Here is a 23,171-nt window from a genome sequence, read left to right as displayed (position 1 = left end):
GGGTCTATTTCTGGGTACTCTGTTCTGTTCTATTGATCTATGCATTATTTCATTCTGCCACACTGCTGATAATTTTAACTTTATAATAAGCCTTAAAGTTGAGTGGGTATTAGTCCTCTGACTTTGTTCTTCTTCAATATTGTGTTAACTGAATATCCACAAAATAACTTGCTGGGATATTGACTGGATTTTGTGGAATCTATAAATCAAATTGGGAATAACTGACATTTTGGTCATGCTGAGTCTTCCTGTCCATAGACATGGAATATTTTCATGTGTTTAGTTCTTTTTTGGTTTCTTTCCCAGAGTTTATAGTTTTCCTCATATAGATCTTGTACCTTTTTTTTAAACATTTATACCTATTTCATTTTGAGGGGGTGCTAACATAATTGGTATTGTGTTTTTAATTTCAAATTCCATTTATTTGTTGCTGATATACAGGAAAGTGATTGATTTTTGTGCATTGACCTTGTATCCTGCAATCTTCCTATAATTACTTATTAAATCCAGGAGTGTTTTTGTTGATTCTTTAAGATTTTCTATATAGACAATCATGTCATCTGCAAACAAAGATAGTTTTATTTTTTTCTTCCCAATCTCTATACTTTTTTTTTTTCTTATTTTATTAGCTAGGACTTCCTTTGCAGTGTTGAAAAGGAGTAGTGAGTGAGAACATCCTTGTTTTGTACCTAATCTTAATGAGAAAGCTTCTAGTTTCTAATCATTAAGTATGATATTAACTGTGGAGTTTTTGTATATATGAGCTTTATCCAGTTGAGGAAATTTTCCTCTATTGCTAGTCTGCTGAGGGTTGTCATGGTGTGTAGGTGTAGCATTTTGGCATATGCCACTTTCTGCATCAATTGATATGATCAAGTAGATATTTTTACTTTAGTCTGTTAATGTGATGGATTGCATGAATTGATTTTTGAATGTTGAATCAACCTTGCATATCTAAGATAATCATACTTTGTCATGGTATATAAGTTCTTTTATACATTGGTGGATTTAATTTGTTGATAGAGTGAGATTTTTCCATTGTTGTTCATGAGCACTGTATATTTTCTTAGCGGTCTTTTTTTTTTTTTTAACCATGTCAGTATATTTATCATTAAAAATGAAAAGTTTTTTTCTTCTTTTTTTTTAAAAGACTTTATTTGAGAGAGAGAGAGAGAGAGAGAGAGAGAGAGCACGAGCAGGGGGAATGTCAGAAATTTCTTAAAAAGTTACTTTTTATTCTGCCATTTTATATAAGGGTCAGTCTTTGCATACATATAAGAGGACAACAGAATTGCCACCTGAAAATTTATAATTTTCTCTCTAAATATTGAAGTTATGTGAGCTAAATTGAAGTTGCTGAAGACGTAATGCATTCCCATCTGGAGGAATCCAGGACACGATGAATAAATTGCATGGAAAAGTCACTGGTGGAAGAGGGTCTCATTTTGCTCTCAGGATAGACACTGAACATTATTAATATATTTGGAATAATATTAGCTACCCGTGTCTTGGTTGGAATTATGGTCATAACTTAATTTCTGTTGACAGAGGGTTTATCATTGAATATAAAATAGAAATTTAAGGAGCTTATTAATGGTCTGGATTTATATGAAGTACATGCTGGATTTTATTTTACTATTTTTACTATTTTCTATACCACTTTTAAAGATTTTCATTGGTGATAGTTCTTTCTTTTTGTTAGTTGGAAACCTTCAGAAAGGAAAAATCTTGGTAAAGAAACTGGAGACAGAAGTAGATCTTGGAATGTACCAAGAGTCTGATATTGATTGCCCATTTTTTATGCTAATAAGAAAACATTAGTTCCTTTTCTCTGGGGGAATTTCTTTTTTTTTTTTCCAATTTATTTATTTTCAGAAAAACAGTATTCATTGTTTTTTCACCACACCCAGTGCTCCATGCAAGCTGTGCCCTCTATAATACCCACCACCTGGTACCCCAACCTCCCACCCCCCCGCCACTTCAAACCCCTCTCTCTGGGGGAATTTCTTAACTGTTTTATTCTAAAAGCAACTGTTGCTTTTTTATACCACAGTCCTGGATTTGCTGTATATTAAGCATGGCGTGTCTGTACTAGCTCCATGGTATTGACTATCATTTAACCTTCAGAATTCAATTTATTAAATATCACCTTTATTTTTATTTCTGTCAAGTGAGAGAGTAGACCTGAAGCCAAGAGAGAAAAAAACAAATATTTGAGGTTGTGACTGTTATAAGTGTGTGACAGATAGAAATGAAAATATCCATCTCTAGATAAAGTGAGTGTTCTTTCCAGATTTTTGTGTGCCAGAGAAATGGGATAATGATTTCCCTGAGGTATTGCTCAGAGGTATTAAAATAACTAGGTTAAATGCCAAGTTACATATTCGTTGAGCCTACTACAATTTTTGCAAATAGGGGTTAAAGACTGAAGTGGGTTTTTTTTGTTTGTTTATTTGTTTTGGTTTTTTTTGGTAGGCAGTGCCTTGGTAACATCTGTCACAGCAGTCACGATGTCGAATTTCAAGAAAATCTAGGAGAAATTCAGAAACACTGTACACTGAATAAATAATTAGGAAAAGATTAAATAATTAGCGATCGCTATAGGGGAAACAGGCACTGCAAAGATTATCAGAGGGAATGCAAGAGGATGAAAATAATTAGAAAACAGAGTTAATAAGAAATGTCTTCCTGTTCTCTCCCCTGGCTTTATTCAGTGGGTAAAAATTCTGGAATGTTCAGTAGCATCTCTTAGCTCAACGTCTTACCAAGATTTTTTCCATTTTTTTTAAAATGAAATGTACTTCCTCTGCCTTCTTAGGATGACAGGCACATGATGAAGGATGGGAGAGGAATTCAGGGACCCCATGAGCTTGTTTTTGCTTGATGCACAGTAGATTAGATGCCTGAGGTGTCAGCAAGTATCGGAGCTTTTTGTTTCCAGAAGGCTGGAAACTTTACCTAGCTCCTCTCCTTTGAACACACAAGAAGTAATTGGATGATTATCACTGAGTCAGTAAGGTTTTTGGTATCACATAACCTCAGTGAAACAAATGCGATTGCTTGGGTCTCTATGTACTTGTGCAGATGGAAACTTTCTGTAACCAGGAGGTATCTGAGCTCTCTGCGTGCTCCCCTGGAGCCTTCTGACCTTCTCTGTGAAAAGCCTTCTCTGTGAGCTCCAGGGGGTGGATGCCCAGCGAATGGCAGTTACAGAATCACAGTTTCTCTTTCAGTCAGGTTGCCTCGGTGCAGAGAGCTAGGACTGGATTTCTTCTTGGCACGAACAAGCAAAGAAAACTCTCCATAGGTTTTGTTTTTGTTGTTGTTGTTGTTGTTGTTTGTTTTTTTAAAGGAGAACATTATGAAAAAAAAAAAAAACACAAAAACACCCCACAAAATTAAGGGCTCTGAAAATGGAGAATAGGTATATTTTCTGAAGTAATTAATAGGGAGTGTTGGGGTCATTTCTTAGATCTGATCTTAGTAAGTAATAGAGGCCTTCTGTATTGATGTTCCATTTTAAAAGGCATCTTGACAGATTGTGGGAGGAAAATCACTAGACCAGGGGTGGACGCTGGAATCCAGGCTGCGTTAGTTACTTTCTTCGTTGTTCTGAGGTCTGATATGAATCCCATGACCCCTTCCTCTTCAGGGAAGGTCCTCTGTAACCCCTGAATCCCTGGCCCAGTTCCTGGAATTAAGAGGATAACTTTTTTCCCCCAAATAAATAGATGGCCTCATTTAAATATCTGGCTTTGTAACTCAAAGCCTATCTTAACTACAAATTGCTGTTACATTTGTGTTTTCTAATGATGATCTCAGATGAATATTTAAAAAAAACAGTCCTGTAAACAAAACCAAAGAGAAAGGCGACTTGTAGATACTACTGTAAAGGGTGGACGCTGGCCTCTCAAGGATGTGGGTCCTCGTCTGCTCTTTTTGGTGCTTCTTGCTCCTCACCTCTTTGGTGTGGAGGCTGAAACTCAAACTGACCTCCATGCTTCCTTGCCCAGTGTCACCATGACCCTCTTCCTTAGCTCTCTTGGACTTGTGCTCATTTTAGGGGGATTTTAGCAGACTGAACACAGAAGACTCAGTGTCTCTTACAGGTAGAACAGTCAGTGAATCCCCATCATTGTCTCCCAAAGAGCTTTTTAGACTGCTGAACTTGGAATGGACTGAGGAGGTTGTTCAATATCCCACAGTTTTGTAGATACAGAAACTGGCAGAAGTGTAACCCAGGTCTCCTGATAGTGTGGCCTGGGTTGCTTCTACATTTTTTCTTGTTTCTTCATTTGCTTGGTGGTCATGATATTACCTAAAAGGAAGAGGTTATACGGAGTTGGCGTTGAGTCTCCACATCTGGAAATGGGCCGTTAGTATTTGAAAGGCATATCCATGGGTACATGGATGGCTCAGTTGGTTAAGCATCTGCCTTTGGCTTAGGTCATAATCCTGGAGTCCTGAGATCAAGTCTCCAGTCAGGCTTCCAGTGCAGTAGGGAGTCTGCTTCTCCCTCTGCCCTTCACCCAGCTCTCTCTTTCTCTCAAATAAATAAATAAAATCTTTAAAAATAATGAAAGCCATATCCACTCTGCTTTGTCCATGTGTTTACTGTTACTGAACTATAATCTTGTCTCATAGCTACTCTTGTAGGATTCTGTTGTCAGCCTTATATATATTTGACTGGGTACCTTGTAGAAGATCCTGGAAGAATGAAAAAATGAATATTGTATACCCTAATAGAATCTTGGATAGGAAGATGTGGATACCTGGACTCAGTTCCAGGTATAGCAGCTCACTGATGGATTTGCTTAAACTCTCTGGATTTCTCTTGTCTTGTCTAGAACAGGGTGCCTTCTGACCCTGAGAGTGCCTGGGTGGCCTAGTCGGTTAAGCATCTGACTCCTGGTTTTGGCTCAGGTCATGATCTCTGGGTCTTGGGATGGAGCCCTGTGCCAGACTTTGTGCTCAGTGGGGAGTGCCTTCCACCCTCTCTCTTGCCCCTCCCCAAATAAGTCAATCTTAAAAAATAATAAAACCGCCTTCTGACTCTGAATTTCTGGCTCATAAAACAATTCAAGTCATATTGACATAGTTATTACTCTTAACATCAGCTTTTGAGGTAGAGAACTTTCCAGATCTGATCTGAGTTCTGAATTATGTAAATACATGAACTTCTCTATATCCAGTAGGTCCTAAAAAGTAAAATGCAGCTGGTGACATTTTTGAATTTTGTTTAAACCAGCCCATTTTTGGCCTATACAGAAATGGAATTAGTGGGGTGCCTGGGTGGCTCAGTGGGTTAAGCTTCTGCCTTCGCCTCAGGTCATGATCTCAGGGTTCTGGGATCAAGCCCCGCATCAGGCTCTCTGCTTCCCCCTCTCTCTCTGCCTGCCTCTCTGCCTACTTGTGATCTCTCTCTCTGTGTCAAATAAATAAAATAAAATCTTTAAAAAAAGAGAGAGAGAAATGGAATTAGATTGAAAGACAACCTCATCTGTGTGCTCAATATTCCTTTACCTTTTATGAGAAACCAAGGTCTTGTGGTCATTAACCCTTAAGTTAGAACACTGGACAGTATTTATGGGGTAATGTGGGGAAAGCGTTGTGGTTATTGAAGAACCTTTATGGTTTATAGTTCTAGGAGAATAAAAAAAGAAAAAAAACTTAAGTTACCATTCATGAGTGAGAAAGAGAAAGCAAAGCAAAGAGAGACCTGGAGAGTCTTGATGAATGGATGAGAACTAGGAAAAAGTCCTTGGGAAATTTTTTTATAATTAAAAAAATCTCTGTGAATATATTTGTATTGGAATAGTTGTGAATCCTAGACCTAGAAAAACTAAGGAAATAGGACATAGTATCAAGAAGTAAAATTTCATCAAAGTTGATATATAATATATAACTGAGAGAGAAGAAAATGAAATGAAAGGTTAAACTAGATGAATAAAATTAAAGTTGGCAGGTTATTTAATAGACTCCTTGGCTTTGTTTCCACATACGTAGAGGAGTTAGACTAAATTGTACTTTGAGTTCCTGTTTTGTGTAGGTCACAATTTTAGTGAAAGATGTTTCTGACCTTGAAGGGAAGCTAGATGTTTCATCATTTTTTCCTTTTAGTTTTTAGTTTTTGTTCGTTTCCTAAAGGTATAGTATATGCAAATTGTTAAAGAAAGAAAGAAAGAAAGAGAAAATACAGAAGGGCATGGAAGAAAAAAGCGAAAATTCACTGAAGTATTTCCATATAAATAACTATGATTGATTCACTGTCAGTCATTTGGTGAAGATACTATTAAGCTTCTGTGCAACCAGCACAAACTGTTTCATAACATTCAAGGTGAAGAAAGCAAGTGGTCACATTTCTCCAAACTAAATAAAAACCAACTGAAATACATACTTTCCAGACTGAAAGAAATTTCAGTATCACCCTCCAGGGATATCGTCCTGTCTCCCTTACTCCACAGTCCCCAGTCCAAAGAGGAAATTCACTGAGATCAGCTCTCAGTCAAGGAAGAGCTTGGTATCCATACATCTCCTGTTGCTGTTCCTGCCCCATGGCATCCTGCCATATTGAACACTAGCCCCACTTGGCTGCCCAGTAGTGCTTGCCTGTGTTACTGTGAAGCCTCATGACCTTAAGCTCCCAGGGAAGACCATGGGACCCTTTGAATAAGGGCACCCCTGCTGGGTCAGTGCTTCATCTGTTTTATGAGTTACATAGAATTTCGTTGATGACATGTGCCATCATTTATTTAGTTGTTCATTTAATGGTAAGCATTTAGGTCATTTTTGATATTTGTTATAATTATTTCATGATGAATACTCTATTCTGTTGGTTTTTTAGACTTCATACCCAGGTGCTGCTGGGTCATAATGTGTACCTGTTCAATTTCCACGCATCTCGCATTCCAGAATAGATGCACCAATTTGTTCTCCAGTGAGAGTACAGGAGAGTGTCCTGCGTCATGCTTGCTGGTGATCTCTGTGAAAGAAGAAAATCATTCTGGCTACCACAGTCTCTGAAGAGGAACATATGGCCACACACCAAGGAAAAATTATCTCTAAAGAACTCAAGTTCCTCTGTGTGTACAGGATCCATCTGCTAGGGATTTATTGTTTTTTCTTAAAAAAAAAAAACACCAAATTTGTTTTGAATTGATCATGTCAGCCCATTTGGATTCAGAGGATTATCTGTTTTCCTCACATTCTCTCACTGTATTTGAAGAAAAGGCTGGATCTCTCTCAGCCTCTTGAGCATTTTGACCCTTTTATTGTTTTTCTATATACATATGATTTACCAGTTGAATACATTTAAATTCAGAAACTCCAAGTTCAAATTTCCTAGAGCAGTGTCCTACAACCTAACTGTAAGCTGAAAACTCAAAAGACTCCTGAAGGAGTTGAAGCTCTCTCTCGGCCCCCTTTTTCTGTGGTTTCCTGATGGTCGGGTTAGATTAGGTTAGCCAGTATTGATATCTGAGTCTGTTTTTGTGGAGGTAACCAATTATTGTCTACCCTTTGTTCTTCAGCCAGATTTACTTGCCTTTCCAAAAATTTTTGTGTTTTCCATTTATTTTATTCTTCTCTTTTGGAATATTTCCTATATTCTATGCTTGTGATTAATCTGAAGGATCTCCTAAATATTACAAAGGCCCATGTTAAAATCTTGTCAACAACAAGGCCATATGGTTTCCTAGATGTTCTGCAGACTAAAGAGAACACTTACTCTGATATTTTGAATCAAGCTCTAAGGACTTAAACATGTGGTATAAAGATGCTACACACATGGTTTTTAATATTAGAACTACATTAAGCAGAGTGGCAGATGAACTCATCTCAAAGACCTGCCCTAAAGAGGTGGATGGAGCTTTTGGTTGTGTCTCATTATGCTAATGTGGCATGTGCTTGACCTGGAACAGGTCATTTCAGATTGGACCTTCTTGCCTTGTGGGTAAAATGAGGTATAACCTTCCATCATTCCATAACCTCTCACTTTGAAGGGGGCTTACGGAAGCAGAGTGAAAGACAGTGAAAATGGGATCACTAATCCAGAAGGGAATACTCCCTTGGGGGTCTGAATGAACACAGTCTCTACATTGAAGTCTTCATAGAATCTTCCCAGAGGAATAAGACAGATTAGAAAATTTGGAAAAAAAAATCTTGCTACAAAATATCTAGAAATGCTGGGTAAAATATAACAGCTGGGTAAAATAAAACAGTGTTTTAGTGAATAGGCAAATAGCTAACCAGACAGTAAAGGAAATATCAGGGACCCTAAATGAAGAAGGAGCAAAAGACCTCAGCAGTCCAGGGAGTAGTGGGAGAAGTGGGGGTAGGGGGATGGTAGGAAGTGGGGAGTAAAAATAGGGCTTGACTTTTATCTGCTCTTTGAGAGGAGAAGTTGGAAGTGAGTCACCATTTCCTAAATACAGAACTCAAATAATAACCTTTAAAATTACACGCATGCATGTCCTGACAATGTGAAGGAAACTAGCCAAATTGTTAAACACACACACACACACACACCCCAAAAAACAAAAGTAAAAGCTTAAAAGCAAAATATCGCCTACAATGTGAGAGAATTAAGACCAAACCCATGTAAGTGGCTTATAATAAATTTATTCTTTTATAGTTCTGGAAGGTGGAAGTCCAAAATTGAGGTGTTGGAAGGGCCATGCTCTTTTGAAGGCTCTAGGGGGGATCTTTACATATCTCCTAACTTCCTGTGTTGCTGCCAGTCCATGGTGTGTCTCATTTTATTGACACTTCATTCTCTACCTCTATCATCATGTGGAATTTTTCCTGTGGTCTGTCTCTGTGTCTTTTCTTCTTAAAAGAACACCAGTCATATTAGTTTATCCTCATCTAGGATGACTTCATCTTAACCTGATTACATTTTCAATAGTATACCAAGTAGAGGCAGAGCAGAACAAACAGACAAACAACAACAACAAAAAAACCCCAAACCCAAAAACAAACAAAATAGATTTGAATCTACTATCAGACAAAATTAGATTGAGGGTAAAAATCAATAAATGAAGCAGATAATGACTGGGATTTTGTTTTGTTTTGTTTTGTTTTTGTTTCTTAAGAATAATACCCAGTAAATGTATAAGGAATGATAGAAAAAAAATCAGTTTTTTAGCCTCCAATGAGAAAAAAATTGGTTCTGAGAATGGCTGCTAAATGATGCTAAAGCAAGGGGCACCTGAGTGGCTCAGTCAGTCAAGCATTTGCCTTCTGCTCAGGTCATGATCCCGGGGTCCTGGGATCCAGTCCCACATTGAGCCTCTCATCAGGCTCCCTGAAGAAGAGGGCTCTCTCTCCCCTTGTCATTCCCTCTGCATGTGTGCTCTCTCTCTGTCAAATAAATAAAATCTTTTAAAAAAGGGATGCTAAAGCCATTAGTACATTTTCAAGTGCCAGGGTGTTAGGCCACACAATTCTTGTTAATTGAAAAGGTAGTAATGAATCTCTACAGTCGAGGCCACCACCTTAGCCAAACTAACCATCAGCAATAATGTGACAACCTGACCTCGTATGCCTCCTGATGTGATGTAATACGAGGCCCGCATAACCGCCTAGGAAGCAGCCTTCAGAAAAAAACAGTTAACCTAGATCTACTTAAGCCTTTGTGTCTAACTTTGAGGTTTCAGCAGTATAGAGGCATGAGTCGAATAGCATTACCAAGAAACAGATGGATTTGAAGCGTGGAACATTCTCAAACAATTGGCCTGGTCTATTAAAAAAAATCAGTGTCATGGAGATAGGTTGGGGAAACGTTTCAGAAATAGAAGACTACTTAGATTAACAATATAATATCATGCTTTCACCTTGATTGGATCCTGGAATGATGAGTTTAAAAGATGTTTTAAGGACAATTAAGCAGATCACTTTGGGATAAAATATTAGATGATATCAGGAAATTGGTTTTTTTTTGTAATTTGCTTTCGCAAAGTTAAGTAAAAATATATGTGTGAGAGATCGTGTGTGTGTATGTGTGTGTGTATGGCACATAGGGAAATTGTTAATTTAAATATCTAGATGATAAGTATATGGGTAATCTATATATTTCAAGTTTTCAACAAAATGTTGGGAGGTAGAGTAGGAAATCAAGTTAGGCTTATTCCAGATCAGCAATGATGGCTTAGTATCTGGAAAGTTGCCAATACATTTAAATATATCAGGTCTAAGGGGTGTATACTATTATCTCCATAAGTGCTAAAGGCAATTGACTTAATTCTGTATTCACTGATTACAGTAATTCTTAATAGGAATAGAGTAACATGTTCTTAATCTGCCTCAGCACCACAAATTAGCATCATTGCCAAAACATTAAAATATTCCCATTACAGTCCAGAACAAGACTATCACTTAACTTTATTCTGGAGATATTTCATCACCAATACAGTTCAATAAGGAAAAAGGGTAATCTGTTATTTTGGAAGAGACAGTAAAATCATGATTTTTAACAGATTTGATGATACCTAGAAAATTTATGCAGTCAATTTGAAAAACATGACTAACAATTAGCACATTCATTTGAACATATAGAAATAGCTTCCATAAATTTAACTTACATTGATACAAATGAGTATCGGTTGGAAGATACTGTAGAAAAAAACACCTTATTTGCAGTAGATTAAAAAAAAATGCCTAGGAATAACATTTCTTATTAAAAAAAAAAAAAAACCTGTAAAATTCTTCCCAGAAGATGAAAAGAACTTCCATGTTCTTTCTTGGATGAGAAGACTAAACCTCATAAAGGTATCAGTTTTTACCTAAATTAAGCCATAAATGCAGTATAATAATTAGAAAAAATACTGTTTTTTAACAAAATAAGGCTTTCACAGATTATATGGAGGTATAACCAAGTATACCAGGGAATATATAAGGAAGAATCATAAGGAAGAACTAGGCCTGACAGAGATTAAACACATTAAAAAATCTTCAGTATTTAAAACAATGTTACTGATTCATGAAGATACATATCAATAGACAAGAATAATGAATCCAGAGACAAAATACATGTAGAAATTTAATATGAGATACAGGTGGCATTTCAAAACAGTGAAGACAAGATATATAATTCAATAATTGATGTTGGGACAAATGGTAGCCCCCTTAGAAAAAGTTTGGACCCATAGAGCGTATCTTACACCATGATAAATTCCAGTTAGAGTAAAGAGTTAAATACTAATAAATGAAATCATAAAAACACTAGAGGAAGTCATGGAAGGATTTAAAAAATAGTCTGACTTTGATGAAAGCTCTTCTAATTATGACTCCAAACCCAGAATGTATAGAAGAATCAACATATGTACCTATATAAAAAGAAATCATGGTACATGGCAATAAAAAAAAAGAAAACACTGTAAGCAGAGTCGTGGAAAAACTTAAAAGAGATAGAAAAGTAAAGAAAAAAAACCCCATTGAATCCTCTTTGCCCATCCTCTGATTTCAAGCATTATTAACTCATGACTAATCTTACTTATTTTGAAGATAATTTTGCTATCATACCCTCTTACCCCAAAAAATCTGTGTGTGTGTAAAAAACCATTAAGAAAAACACATTAAAATAACATTATCCAACTAAAAAGTTAATTCTTTAATATCCATAATCATGTTTAAAACATAGGAAAATGAATCTTCTGGTAAACAATAGTGACATAAATATAAATATATATGCACATATACATACATACATACATATTTGTATATGGCACATTCTATGAATTTAGAAATATTAAGAAAAAATAAATTTAAAAAACAAGGAATGTGCAGCAGAAATTCCTATTAAACTAAATTTAGACACTTGCCCCTTGCAGTGTCCCAAATGCTCTGAATCTGTTAATGCCTTGCAGTCAGCTGGTTATGTCACTTGATTATCCTTTTGTTAATCCTGGATCTTGCTCTGACCTGAATGAAGCCAGTGGCTTTATCCTGCCCGTAGAAATTGCTTAGGACTATGACAGATGACAACCTAGCAGTCTCTGATAAATTCTGCAAGGTGTATATACCTCAGACATTAGCAGGAGCCTCCTACTCTTGAAAGAAGACTCAACACAGTTGAAATATAGAGATAGCCTGAATGCCTCCAAAACTTCCAGTCTGTCACCAAATTAAAATATGGTAGTGCGATATTTTAAGGATTTTGTGGCTCAGGAGAAAAGAGCAATAAAAATATTTTTTAACAATTAGACTATGTGAACCTCTTCATGAAAATTTTTAAAATGCTTTCAAGACCAGCTGATTGTGAAATTGATAAAGGTCATATTTTAATAGCATAAATTGTCTTTTTAAATGAGGGTGGTTATTTAGAATAATGTGACTATTTCATCCAGTTGTTTTACTAAGAGTAACTAATGAGTTTTTTGAGACCTAGAGCTGAAGACTGAACAAAATAATAGATGACAGATTTTAAGTAATACTTAGAATTGTATTATTTGAGACTATACCCCCTTTTATTCTAGAGTAGCCAAACGACTTGCTCAGTGATGCTCTGGAGGACCTGGACCCCAGGTCTCTAGATCCCCAGACCTGTGGCCTTTCTGCAGGATCATACCTCTTTTTACACCATTAGATCAGTTATCTTCATTCCGTGAGAATGCGTGTTGAAGTTTTTAGTAGGGCATCCTAGGCCTGGATATATTTTTATGCTCTTTTTATTTTTATGCTCTTTTAATTTAAAATCTTCCTCCACATTGCGTATGATTCTAGCACCTTTTCAGGAACTTTCCTGTCCTCCAAGTTTCACGAGCCTCTCAGTTCTGCCAAATTCAGCAGGAACAACTGCTATTCCTAAAGAAATGCTTAGTTCACTTTATTTTCCTTTTATCTTTCCTTAGCCTGGTAAACTTTCATGGTCATTTATCTCTGTCATAAAATGATTGCAGTGCATTTAATCTCTCCTGTGTTATATTACATAGGACATGCTGTTTATATCTTCATTCTGGTTTGTTTCATGGGTAATGGAAAGTTCTGTTTACAAAAGAAGATTTTCATCTTTTTATTTTCCTCCCAGCTTCAGACATCTCATAGATGGACAGCTCATGTTCCTTGGATCTTACTCATTAGTCTCTCTCTTCCTGCTATCTAATACTAATCTCACACCATTAAGATGAGTAACGACAAGAAAAAAAATAGGATCCTGCTTCCCATATTAGAGGGCCTTAATTAAGAGCTAGAGAAGGCTAAAGAAAGCTGCTGAAGGGTTTTGCCTCAACAAAATGGTAAGTGCTGAAAGGACATGAAAGCAGTGTGCTTTGTTAAGAGAATTGCAGTATCTCAGGGTAAAAAGGAATCTTTAGGCAATGTCTGCGTCTCACCACTTACATACAAAGTCCCTACACTGCTAACCAGTGGTCAGCTAACTGCTGCTTGGTCCTCCAGAAGACCAGAAATCTGTCAGAGCAGCCTCGAGTGAGAGAATAAACTTGGGCTTTTGAATCTGGTAGATCTCTGAATCCTGACTGCAACATATGTGTTCTATGACCTTGGGCAAGACCCTTAACTCTCTGCTCCTCAATTTCCTTATTGTAATTTCATTAGACTGTTGTGAGAATTAAATTAAATAGTACTGCTGTTCTCAGCTAGTCTGTCACAGCATCCAGGACCGTGAAGCTGAGTTGAAACAGATCTGGATCTCATCTCTTGGTTTTGAGCCTGCCTTTTGGGGCTACGAAGAACGTGCTGGTAATCTTAGTAGGTACCCTCTAGGGGCATTCAATCTCAGATCTCAACTCTTTCTTTGGAGCTGTTTCTTGTCCTTCGTGTATTTGAAAGCTGTGTCATCAGAGGACAGTTGCAGACGAAGCATCAGCAAGCTGGCTGCACCTTATAGCATTCTCTGCAATCACTTGCACCTTCTGCGTTTTGCTGAGTTTGTGCTGAGCACTCTCATTAGTGACCTTGGTATATTTAGGAACGGAAGCTCAAATTAAATTTAAATGTTTCATTTCAGTCACGAACTATGTGGGCAGTTCTTCACTTTCTGGAGACATCTATACATATGTTTCAGCAAAAGAGAAGAGACTTGTACTGGCACCAGACATTTATTTTACAGCTGTTAGTGTTTACCTGTAAGTCCCTGCCTCTAAGATAGAAAGGACAGCCCATACAGTGGTCTGTTCCATTTACTGCTGAAGGCACAATGTTGTCCATTCAACATAAATAATTAAGCAACTTTAGAGGGATATACTATCTCACATACCCTCATCACACGCATTCCCCCCCAGATGCAAGGTGAGACCTGGAGAGGTGTATTTTCATGGCTGTCCTCTTGGAAGCTTGTAGATATCATATATGATGTTCCCATTATATTAGAGTATACACAGAGAATTCAGCATCTCTGGGCATGTCCATTAGGAATTCCCTATGATTCTGTGCTGCCTTGAGGACATCTAAGATGGGCAGGGAATGCTGTGTACCTCGATTCAGGACTGGTCTTTTCTTCCCCTGCAGTCATCTTTGCTCTCCTCCCTTGAGGTGCCGCTTCTTGACATTCTTATCAAATGTCTACTCCTTTCTTCTTTTGACTGTTTTTTTCTCATTTTTCTACAATTTCACGTGTAGTTGAGTTTGGCTTTTATAGTCAGTGGTGCTGAATTTTGCTTCAGTTTAACAGATTGTCACATTTCATATGTTTTGAGTTTGACTCTTCTTGGCCCTCTTTTATGTCAGATGTTTCTTCCTGGAAAAGCTCTACCTTGAGTAATTTTTTTTTTTTTTTAAGAACGCTAGAAGATAACATTTCCTGTTTGAGATATTCTAATATTCTAACTGGGCTAATACTCTAACCTGGGCTTTTAAACATGTAAAATTTGTGGATGGGACCCTCAGATCTTGGCTTTCTTAGAAATTAATCAAGTCTATAGGTAATAATATATATGATTATGTTACATGATACTCCTAGATTAAATGAGCACACAGTCTGGTGGTGTTCCCATTGGCTTTCAAAGACTGCTTTTCTTATCCTCATGTAGCTCAGATAAAAAATGCCCTTTATTGTGCTACAAACCTGCTGTGTCAAAGAGGTCCACTTCTGAGATCAGTTTAGAGGTATTATTTAAAAGGCTGTTTGCATGGCCCCATTTAAGAAATTAGGCTATGCAAATCCAACCTGATTACAAGATTCAGGCTTAAGGAAATTTTGAAGTGCATTTGAGGTTCTTTACTACCATAAATCTTAGATTTTAGTGGACAAAAAAACCCTGAATTTCAGGCTTCTAAATTTTTATGTGAGAAGATTCCAGCACCACTGTATTATCTTTAATTCTGAGTACTAAGGCTGTAAATGTTCTTCATGTTCAGAAATTGATTCTGTAGCCTTGTTGTATTTCTGTTTATCAGTTTCCTGCTGCCATGATTCTTACACCTAACAAAACATCTTATTTATTTCTAGTGTAGGCAAAGTGTTTAGCCCAGAGGTTCTGCTGATCAGTGGTGATCTGAATCGGGCAAGTTGAAATGTTTTCCAGAGCTTACTCATTGAGGGCCCACGAAGAAACTTGTTTTGTGTATTTGCATCTTACTTGCAAAAGAGGTCACTCCTTTACCTTATCTGGCATGGACAAAAGCCATCACCTCTTTGAGTACCAGCTCATGAACAGAAAGCCCAGTGATATGGTCTATAATCGTTTTTTTTTTTTTTTTCCCTTCCCTTTTTTTTTCCTGCAGCAGTGCAGACTGGAAAACTAGAAACATTTTGGAAAATCTGACATTTTTCTTTACCAGAAATTTGACAGTTAAAAAATCAGCTATCATCTAACATGCACAGTTAGAACAGTTGTTAATTTTAGTGTGAATTGCTGTTTTCAGAACAGCCATTATCTATATCCTTCTTCAGGTATAGCTGCATGGTGATATCTAATATCGTACTAGACAAGGAAGCCATTTTTGATCTGTGTATGAGTGTAAAACAGAAGCTTATTAAAAATTTAACCAAGAAGTCATACTAGATTCCTAGTCCCAGATACAAGAGCACATTTCATGTGTGATTTGTTCGTAAAATCGGAGGCCTGATCTGTGTACCCTGTGATCTGTGTACCCTGATCTGTGTACCTGTACTCAGCAGAGAGAGGTGCCCCAGATAGTACCCTTTTTCTAGTACCATATTTGCCATGCAAGTGGGCTTTGTATCATTGGCCTCTTTTCCTTCCCTCTGCTTGGAGGGGGAGGGGAGGGCAAGCTGCATGTGGGAGTGCATCCTAAGGAGTTTAAGACTGAAAAAGGAGATTAACATATGAATGACCACATACTACATGTGAAAAAAAGTTTTGTCATTACGTATATGTATGTGCATATGCATTTAACCTGTGTGTGTAATGCACACATGTTTCACCTATATTCTATCTCCACTGTTACTTTGCTTAATTAACAGTATAGCAATATTTTTATTTGGACAGCTAAGCTGACATTTATTCATTTAACAAATATGTATCAAGTGTCTACTACATTCTGTACACTATGGTGCTGTATTGGGGATGCGAAGAGGACTAAAACTGTGAATCTTGTTATTAAGTGGTTTGCAGCCTAATGAGGGAGATAGAAATGTAAATCATTAAGAATAGAGAGGGGGGCATTTTCGGGGGGAGTGGAGTTGTCCGGGAAGGATGTGCTGTGTTGAGGAATCTGAATTTAACCTCAAGTCAGTGAAGGAACTGTTCAGAAATTTTAGGCCTGGGAGAGACATGGGTCAGATTTACCTTCTAGGCAGTTCAGTCTGTGGACTGCAATACAGAAATGAGAGGGTAAGGCTATTTACCAAAATATTAAGCATGAATTACCATGTGATCTAGCATTTCCATTTCTGGGTATATACCTAAAAGAACTGAAAGCAAGAACTTGAACAGGTACTTGTAGACCCACGTTCACGGCAGTATAATCACAATAGCCAAAACTGTGGGAACCACCCAAACATCTATACACAGATGAATAGAGAAAATGTGATAAACATAGAATATTTTTCAGTCTTAAAAAGGAAGGTAGTAGTGACACATGCTATAGCATGGATGAGCCTTGAGGACATTATACTAAGTGGAATAAGCCAGTCATCATTTGAGAAGTGTATTAATTATACTTACTTTGTAGAACAACAGGGTAACCCTAAGTAATAACTGCGTTAATTTATGTAAAGTGCTTCAGAGAATGCCTGATGCACAGTAACTGCTCAGTAAACATTAGCTGCTGCTCCTAACTGCTAGTGTTTCTTTATTTGAAGTAACAAGTTGTGAATTTGGCCCATTCACCTTGCTACCTTGTCTTCAAAGGAATGTCTTATTTTTAACAGCTTTATTGAGGTATTGATGATATAAAGTAGCTGTACCTATTTAAAGTGTACAGTTTGATAAGTTTCTACTTATATATATCCATTGACCACCATTAAAATCTAGAAAGTGTACATATCCATTATACCCCCAAAAGCTTTCTTAAGCCCCTTGGTAATCTCTCCCTCCCACTCCTGACTCTGCCTCCCTAGGCTACCACTAATATTCTTTCTCTTACCATAAATTAGTTTGCATTTTCCAGAGTTTTACATAAATGGAATCATATGGTCATATCTAAAAAATCTTTGCCATATAATCTTTGCCAAGGTTACAAAGATTTTGTCCTATGTGCTTTCAGAGTTTTAGGTGATAGAGTTAGCTCTGTGATCAGGTTAATTTTTGTGTACAGTAGAATGCACAGAATGAAGTTTTTAATGTGTTTTTTGTATATGGATATTCAATTGTTCTTGCATTATTGGTTGTAAACTGTTCTTTCATCACTGAATTGTCTCTTCACCTCTGTAAAAAAAAGTTTTCTATATATCTGGATTTATTTCAGGACTCTTATTCTGTTATACTGATCTCTTTGTCTATCTTGATGCAAATACCAAACTGTTGTGATTATTGTAGCTTTATAGTAAATCTTGAAATCAGATAATGTTAGCTTTCCAACTTTGTTCTTTATCTATGTCATTCTGATTATGTGCTTCATGTTTCTGCGTGGATTTTAGAATCTGCCAGTTTCTACACATACATAAAAAGACTGCTAAGATTTGATTGGAATTGCATTGAATCTATATATCAACTTGTGGAAAGAGAGATCCTAACAACACGGAGTTCTCTGACTCATAAAAGAATATATTTATTTAGATCTTTAAAGTTTTTTCTTAGCAATCTTATAGTTTTCAGTGTGCAGGTCTTGTACATCTTTTTGTCAGATTTGTCTCCAAATAGTTTACATTTTTGATGCTATTTTGTTTTATTTTTAAAGATTTCATTTATTTATTTGAGGAAGAGAGAGAGAGTGAGAGGTGGAGCACTGAGCAGGTAGTCTGACATGGGGCTTAATCCAGGATCCTGGTATCATGACCTGAACCAAAAGCAGACACTTAACTGACTGAGCCACACAGATGCCCCTTTGATGCCATTTTATTTTATTTTATTTTTTTAATTTAAATGCAATTAGCTAATGTAGAATATATAATTAGTTTAAGAAATAGTGTTCAGTAATATATCATTGTGTATAACACCCAGTGCTAATCACATCACGTGCCCTCCTTAATACCCATCACTAGTTACCTCATCCCCTACCCACCTCTCCTCCAGCAACCCTCAGTTTATTTCCTATAGTTAAGAGTCTCATGGTTTGTCTCCCTTTCTGATGACTTCCCATTCCGTTTTCCCTCCCTTCCCCTATGATCCTCTGTGCTGTTTCTTACAGTCCACATATGAGTGAAACCATATGATAACTATCTTTCTCTGATTTATTTCATTCAGCACATCCCTTCAGTTCCATGCATATTGATATAAATGGTAAGTATTCATCCTTTCTGATGGCTGAGAAATATTTCATTGTGTATATATACCACACCTTTGATGCCATTTTAAATGGTATTTTTATTTCAGCTTCTGATTGTTCATTTCTAGTTTATAAAAACACTGATTTTTGTATATTGACCTTTTAAATTGCTAAACTCACTTATTAGTGCCAGTTTGTTTGTTTTGTTTTTATAAATAACATAGGATTTTCTATACAATCATGTCATCTATATTCTTTCTTCATAATTTGGATTTTTTAAATTTCCTTTTCTGGATTTATTGTCTGATAATAAATATCTCATCAGCTAGTAACCTCTAGTACAGTGTTGAGTAGAAATGGTAAGCATCAACATCCTTGTGAACATTCTGTCTTTGCTTCTGATCATTGTGTGTGTGTGTGTGTGTGTGTGTGTGTAGGGGGGTGTAGATGGGAAAGCATTCAGTTTTTCACCATTAGTACAATATTACCTGTAGATGCCCTTTTTCATTTTGAAGGCATTCTTTATAGTCATATTTTCTTCAGAGTTTTTATGAGAAGTAGATACTGGATTTTGTCAAATGATTATTTGGCAATGAATGAGATGACCATATGGTTTCCCATTTTTAGTTTCTTAATATAGTGATTGCTTTTTGGAATGTTGATCTAACCCTTTGTGCTTGGGATAAACTTCACTTATTATTCCCTTAAAATTTGTAGAATCTGTAGTCATGTTGCCTCTCATTCCTAATATTAGTGATCTGTGTCATCTTTCTTTTTTTCCTGATAAGCCTGCCTAGAGTTTATCAGTTTTGTTGATCTTTTCAAAGAGTCAGATTTTGGTTTTATTGACTTTTCACTATTGTTTTTCTGTCCTTTATCTTGTTGATTTTTGCTTGGAACTTTACTATTTTCTTCCTTTTGCTTATTCGGGGTTTAATTTGCACTATTTGTAGTTTCTCAAGATGGAGTCCAAAATTATTATGGAGAAATTTTTTCTTTTTTAATGCAATTGTTTAATACTATAAATTTTTCAGGGCACCTGACTGGCTCAGTCATTAAGCCTCTGCCTTCAGCTCAGGTCATGATCCCAGGGTCCTGGGATCGAGCCCCACATTGGGCTCTCTGCTCAGTGGGAAGCCTACTTCTCTCTCTCTCCCACTCCCCCTGCTTGTGTTCCCTCTCTTACTGCCTCTCTCTCTGTCAAATAAATAGGTAAAATCTATTAAAAAATACTATAAATTTAAATTTTTTCTTAAATACCACTTCAGTGCCGTCCTACAAATTTTGATATGTCATATTGTCATTCAGTTCAAAATATTTTCTAATTTCTCTGGGATTTCTTTATTAACCAATTATTATTTGGAAGTGAAATATTTATTTATACATATTTGGGGATTTTCCAGAGATCTTTCTGTTATTGATTTCTAATTTAATTCCAATTTGACTGGAATATATACTTTGTATGACTTCAGTCATTTTAAGTGTACTGAGAGTTGTTTTATGGCCTACAGTATTGTTTGTCTGGCTAAGTATTACATATATACTTGAGAAGAATGTGTATTTTGTTGTCGTTGGGTGGAGTCTATAAAGGTTAACCAGGCCAGGTTGGTTATAGGGTAGTTAAAATCTACTATACACCTAGTGATGTTCTCTGTACCTATTCTAATTACTGAGAAAGGGGTATTGTAATCTCCAACTTTAATTTTGGATTTACCAGTTTTTAATGTTTTTATATGTATTTTTCCTTCATTCATCTGAAGATCTAATATTGGGCAAAAATATTTAGGAATATTATATCCTCTTGATTAATTGATTCCTTTATTATTATGAAATAACCTTCTTTGTCCCTGGTAATATACTTTGCTCTGAAATCTATGTTCTCTAATATCACAGATACTATTTGGTGTTACCATGGTGTGTCTTCTTGACTTAAGTTACCATGTGTATCTTTTTTTGTCCTTTCATTTTTAACTTATTAGTGTCCTTATGTTTAAAGTGTGTTTCTCATAAGCAAAGATTATTGTGCTTTATTCTTTTATCCCATCTGACCATCTCTGCCTTTTAATTAAAGGTATTTAAACCATTTACATTTAATGTGTTTGTTGATATCTTTAGGTTTAAATACATCATCTTGTTACTTTCTGTTCATTCCATCTGTCCTTTCTTCTCTTTTTTTTCCTACCTATTTTGGATTATTTTTATGATTTGAATTTATCTCCCTTGTTTTATTGGCCATTTGTGTTTATTTTATTTTACTGGTTGCTTCAGGTGGTATACCATATCTATCTTTAACTTATGGTCTACCTTCAAGTGATATTTAGTACTTTATATCTATATATATGTATAGTATACAGGAATATTATGCAGTATACTTCCTTTCTTCCCATCTTGGACTTTATATTATTATTATTATCATATATTTTACTTTTAGTTGTATTATAATCCCCATAGCACATAGTTATTATTTTTGTTTAAACAATTATCTTTTAAACACTTTTTTTATAGTACCTTTTTTTTTCCAATTTATTTATTTTCAGAAAAACAGTATTCATTATTTTTTCACCACACCCAGTGCTCCATGCAAGCTGTGCCCTCTATAATACCCATCACCTGGTACCCCAACCTCCCACCCCCCCCGCCACTTCAAACGCCTCAGATTGTTTTTCAGAGTCCATAGTCTCTCATGGTTCACCTCCCCTATCTTTTAAATACATTTTAATAAGGACAAAAATCATATATTTAACCATGTAGCATTTTTTTGTGGTCTTCATTTTTTGTGTAGATTCAAATTTGCTTCTGGTATCAGTTTGTTTTTCCCTGAATCTCCTTTAACAGTTCTTCTAGTGTGGTTCTTGTGGTAATAAATTATTTCAGTTTTCATATGTCTGAAAACATCTTTATGTTGTCTTTGCTTTGAAAGTTGTTTTCACTGGGTATTTTTGGGTTGACAGTGTTTTTTCTTTTAATACTTTAAAGATGCTGCTCCACATTCTTTTGTTTCTATTGTTTATGTTCTCATTCAGAAATTTTATCCCTTCAATATTCTGTATGTCACATGACTTTTTTTTCCCCTTTTAAGATTTCTTGACTGCTCATTTTGAGCAATTTGATTATGATTTACTTTGGCCCATGTTTCTTTATGTTCTTATATTTAAGGTTCACTGAACTTCTTGGATTCATGGGTTTATAGCTTTCCTAAAGTTTAGAAAAATTTTAGCTGTTCTTCAGATCTTATCTCTGCCACCACCAAACTTTCCTCTCCTTCATGAACTAAAATCACTTTGCAACATTGTGAACTTATACTCACTTGAAGTTGTCACACAGTTCATTGATACTCCTTTTGCTTTGTGTTTTTTTTTAAGACTCATTTTTTTCCCCCCTGTGTTTCATTTTTTGGGTACTTTCATTTGCTATGCTTTCAATTCCACAAAAATTTCCCCCTGCATTATCCCCTATTGTTAATTTTTCATCTCAGACATTATAGTTTTCATCACTAGGAATCTGATCTGCATATATATGTCTTTATTTAACTTTTGAACATATGGAATATAGTTATAATTTCTTTAATGTCTTTGTCAACTAATTTTATCATCTCTGTCAGTTTGGATTTAATTGGTTGGTTTTTCTTATTATGGATAATATTTTTTTATTTTGTTTCTTTGCATGCTTGATAATCTTTGTTTGTGTGACATAGTGAATTTTACCATATTGAATGCTGAATATTTTTATTCTGTAAGAATTCTTCAACTTGGTTCTGAGATGTAGCTTAATTATATGGAAATGGTTTTATCCTTTTGCGTATTGCCTTTAAGACTTGCTGGGGAGGAGCAGTGCAATGTTTGTTTATAACTAAAGCATTTTACTTCACACTACTCAGATGACTCACTCACCTTTCTGAATACTACACAGTGGGTCACTTATGTTTTTTCAGTGTGTCTGGTGAGAATAGGAGGCAATATTCCTGGCTTTTTGGCTTTGTGTGAATGTTGGGTGCTATTTCTTCTAATCTCATTAGATAGGTAGATATCTTAGAAAAGATAATCTTTTCATACTGTTGGTTAATATCCTCACATGTGTGTGTTGATCAGTATTCTGCTGACTAGCCAAGAGGTCTCTCTGTAGACCTGTGAGGTGTTTTCCCTGTGCACCTATGCAGTTCTTTCCACTTTGGTACTTTGTCTTACAAATTCTAGCTATCTTGATCTATCCTTAGACACTAATCTCTGAAGCTTCCCCTGTGTGGTCCTTCTTTGCATTGTGGTCTAGAAAAATCTCTCAAGGCAGAAGTTGAGGACAGCCATAATGCCCTTATCACTTGTTTCCTACCAGTGAGGGATGACTGTCTTTCATTTCCTGATGCCCAGTCTTGAAAACTTTTGTTCCTC

At 36.1% G+C, this 23,171-nt stretch overlaps 1 protein-coding gene across 3 annotated transcripts in view; it reads left to right on the top strand.

Moving 5' to 3' along the window:
* SH3GL2 (SH3 domain containing GRB2 like 2, endophilin A1) overlaps positions 1–23,171 on the top strand; it is a 212,444-nt gene that overhangs the window by 116,106 nt on the left and 73,167 nt on the right. Inside the window, exon 1 of one of the 3 annotated variants that reach the window (XM_044265611.1) lies at positions 18,755–18,800. The exons of the other annotated variants lie outside the window; for them this stretch is intronic. Coding sequence (XP_044121546.1) covers positions 18,798–18,800 — 3 coding nt within the window. The 5' untranslated portion in view covers positions 18,755–18,797. Of the gene's footprint in view, positions 1–18,754; positions 18,801–23,171 lie in introns of those variants that run through there. 3 annotated transcript variants of the gene reach the window in all.

This window comes from Neovison vison, chromosome 9 (genome assembly GCF_020171115.1).
Source record: "Neovison vison isolate M4711 chromosome 9, ASM_NN_V1, whole genome shotgun sequence".
Classification (NCBI taxonomy): Eukaryota; Metazoa; Chordata; class Mammalia; order Carnivora; family Mustelidae; genus Neogale; species Neogale vison.
This window is presented reverse-complemented; position numbering and strand designations above follow the sequence as displayed.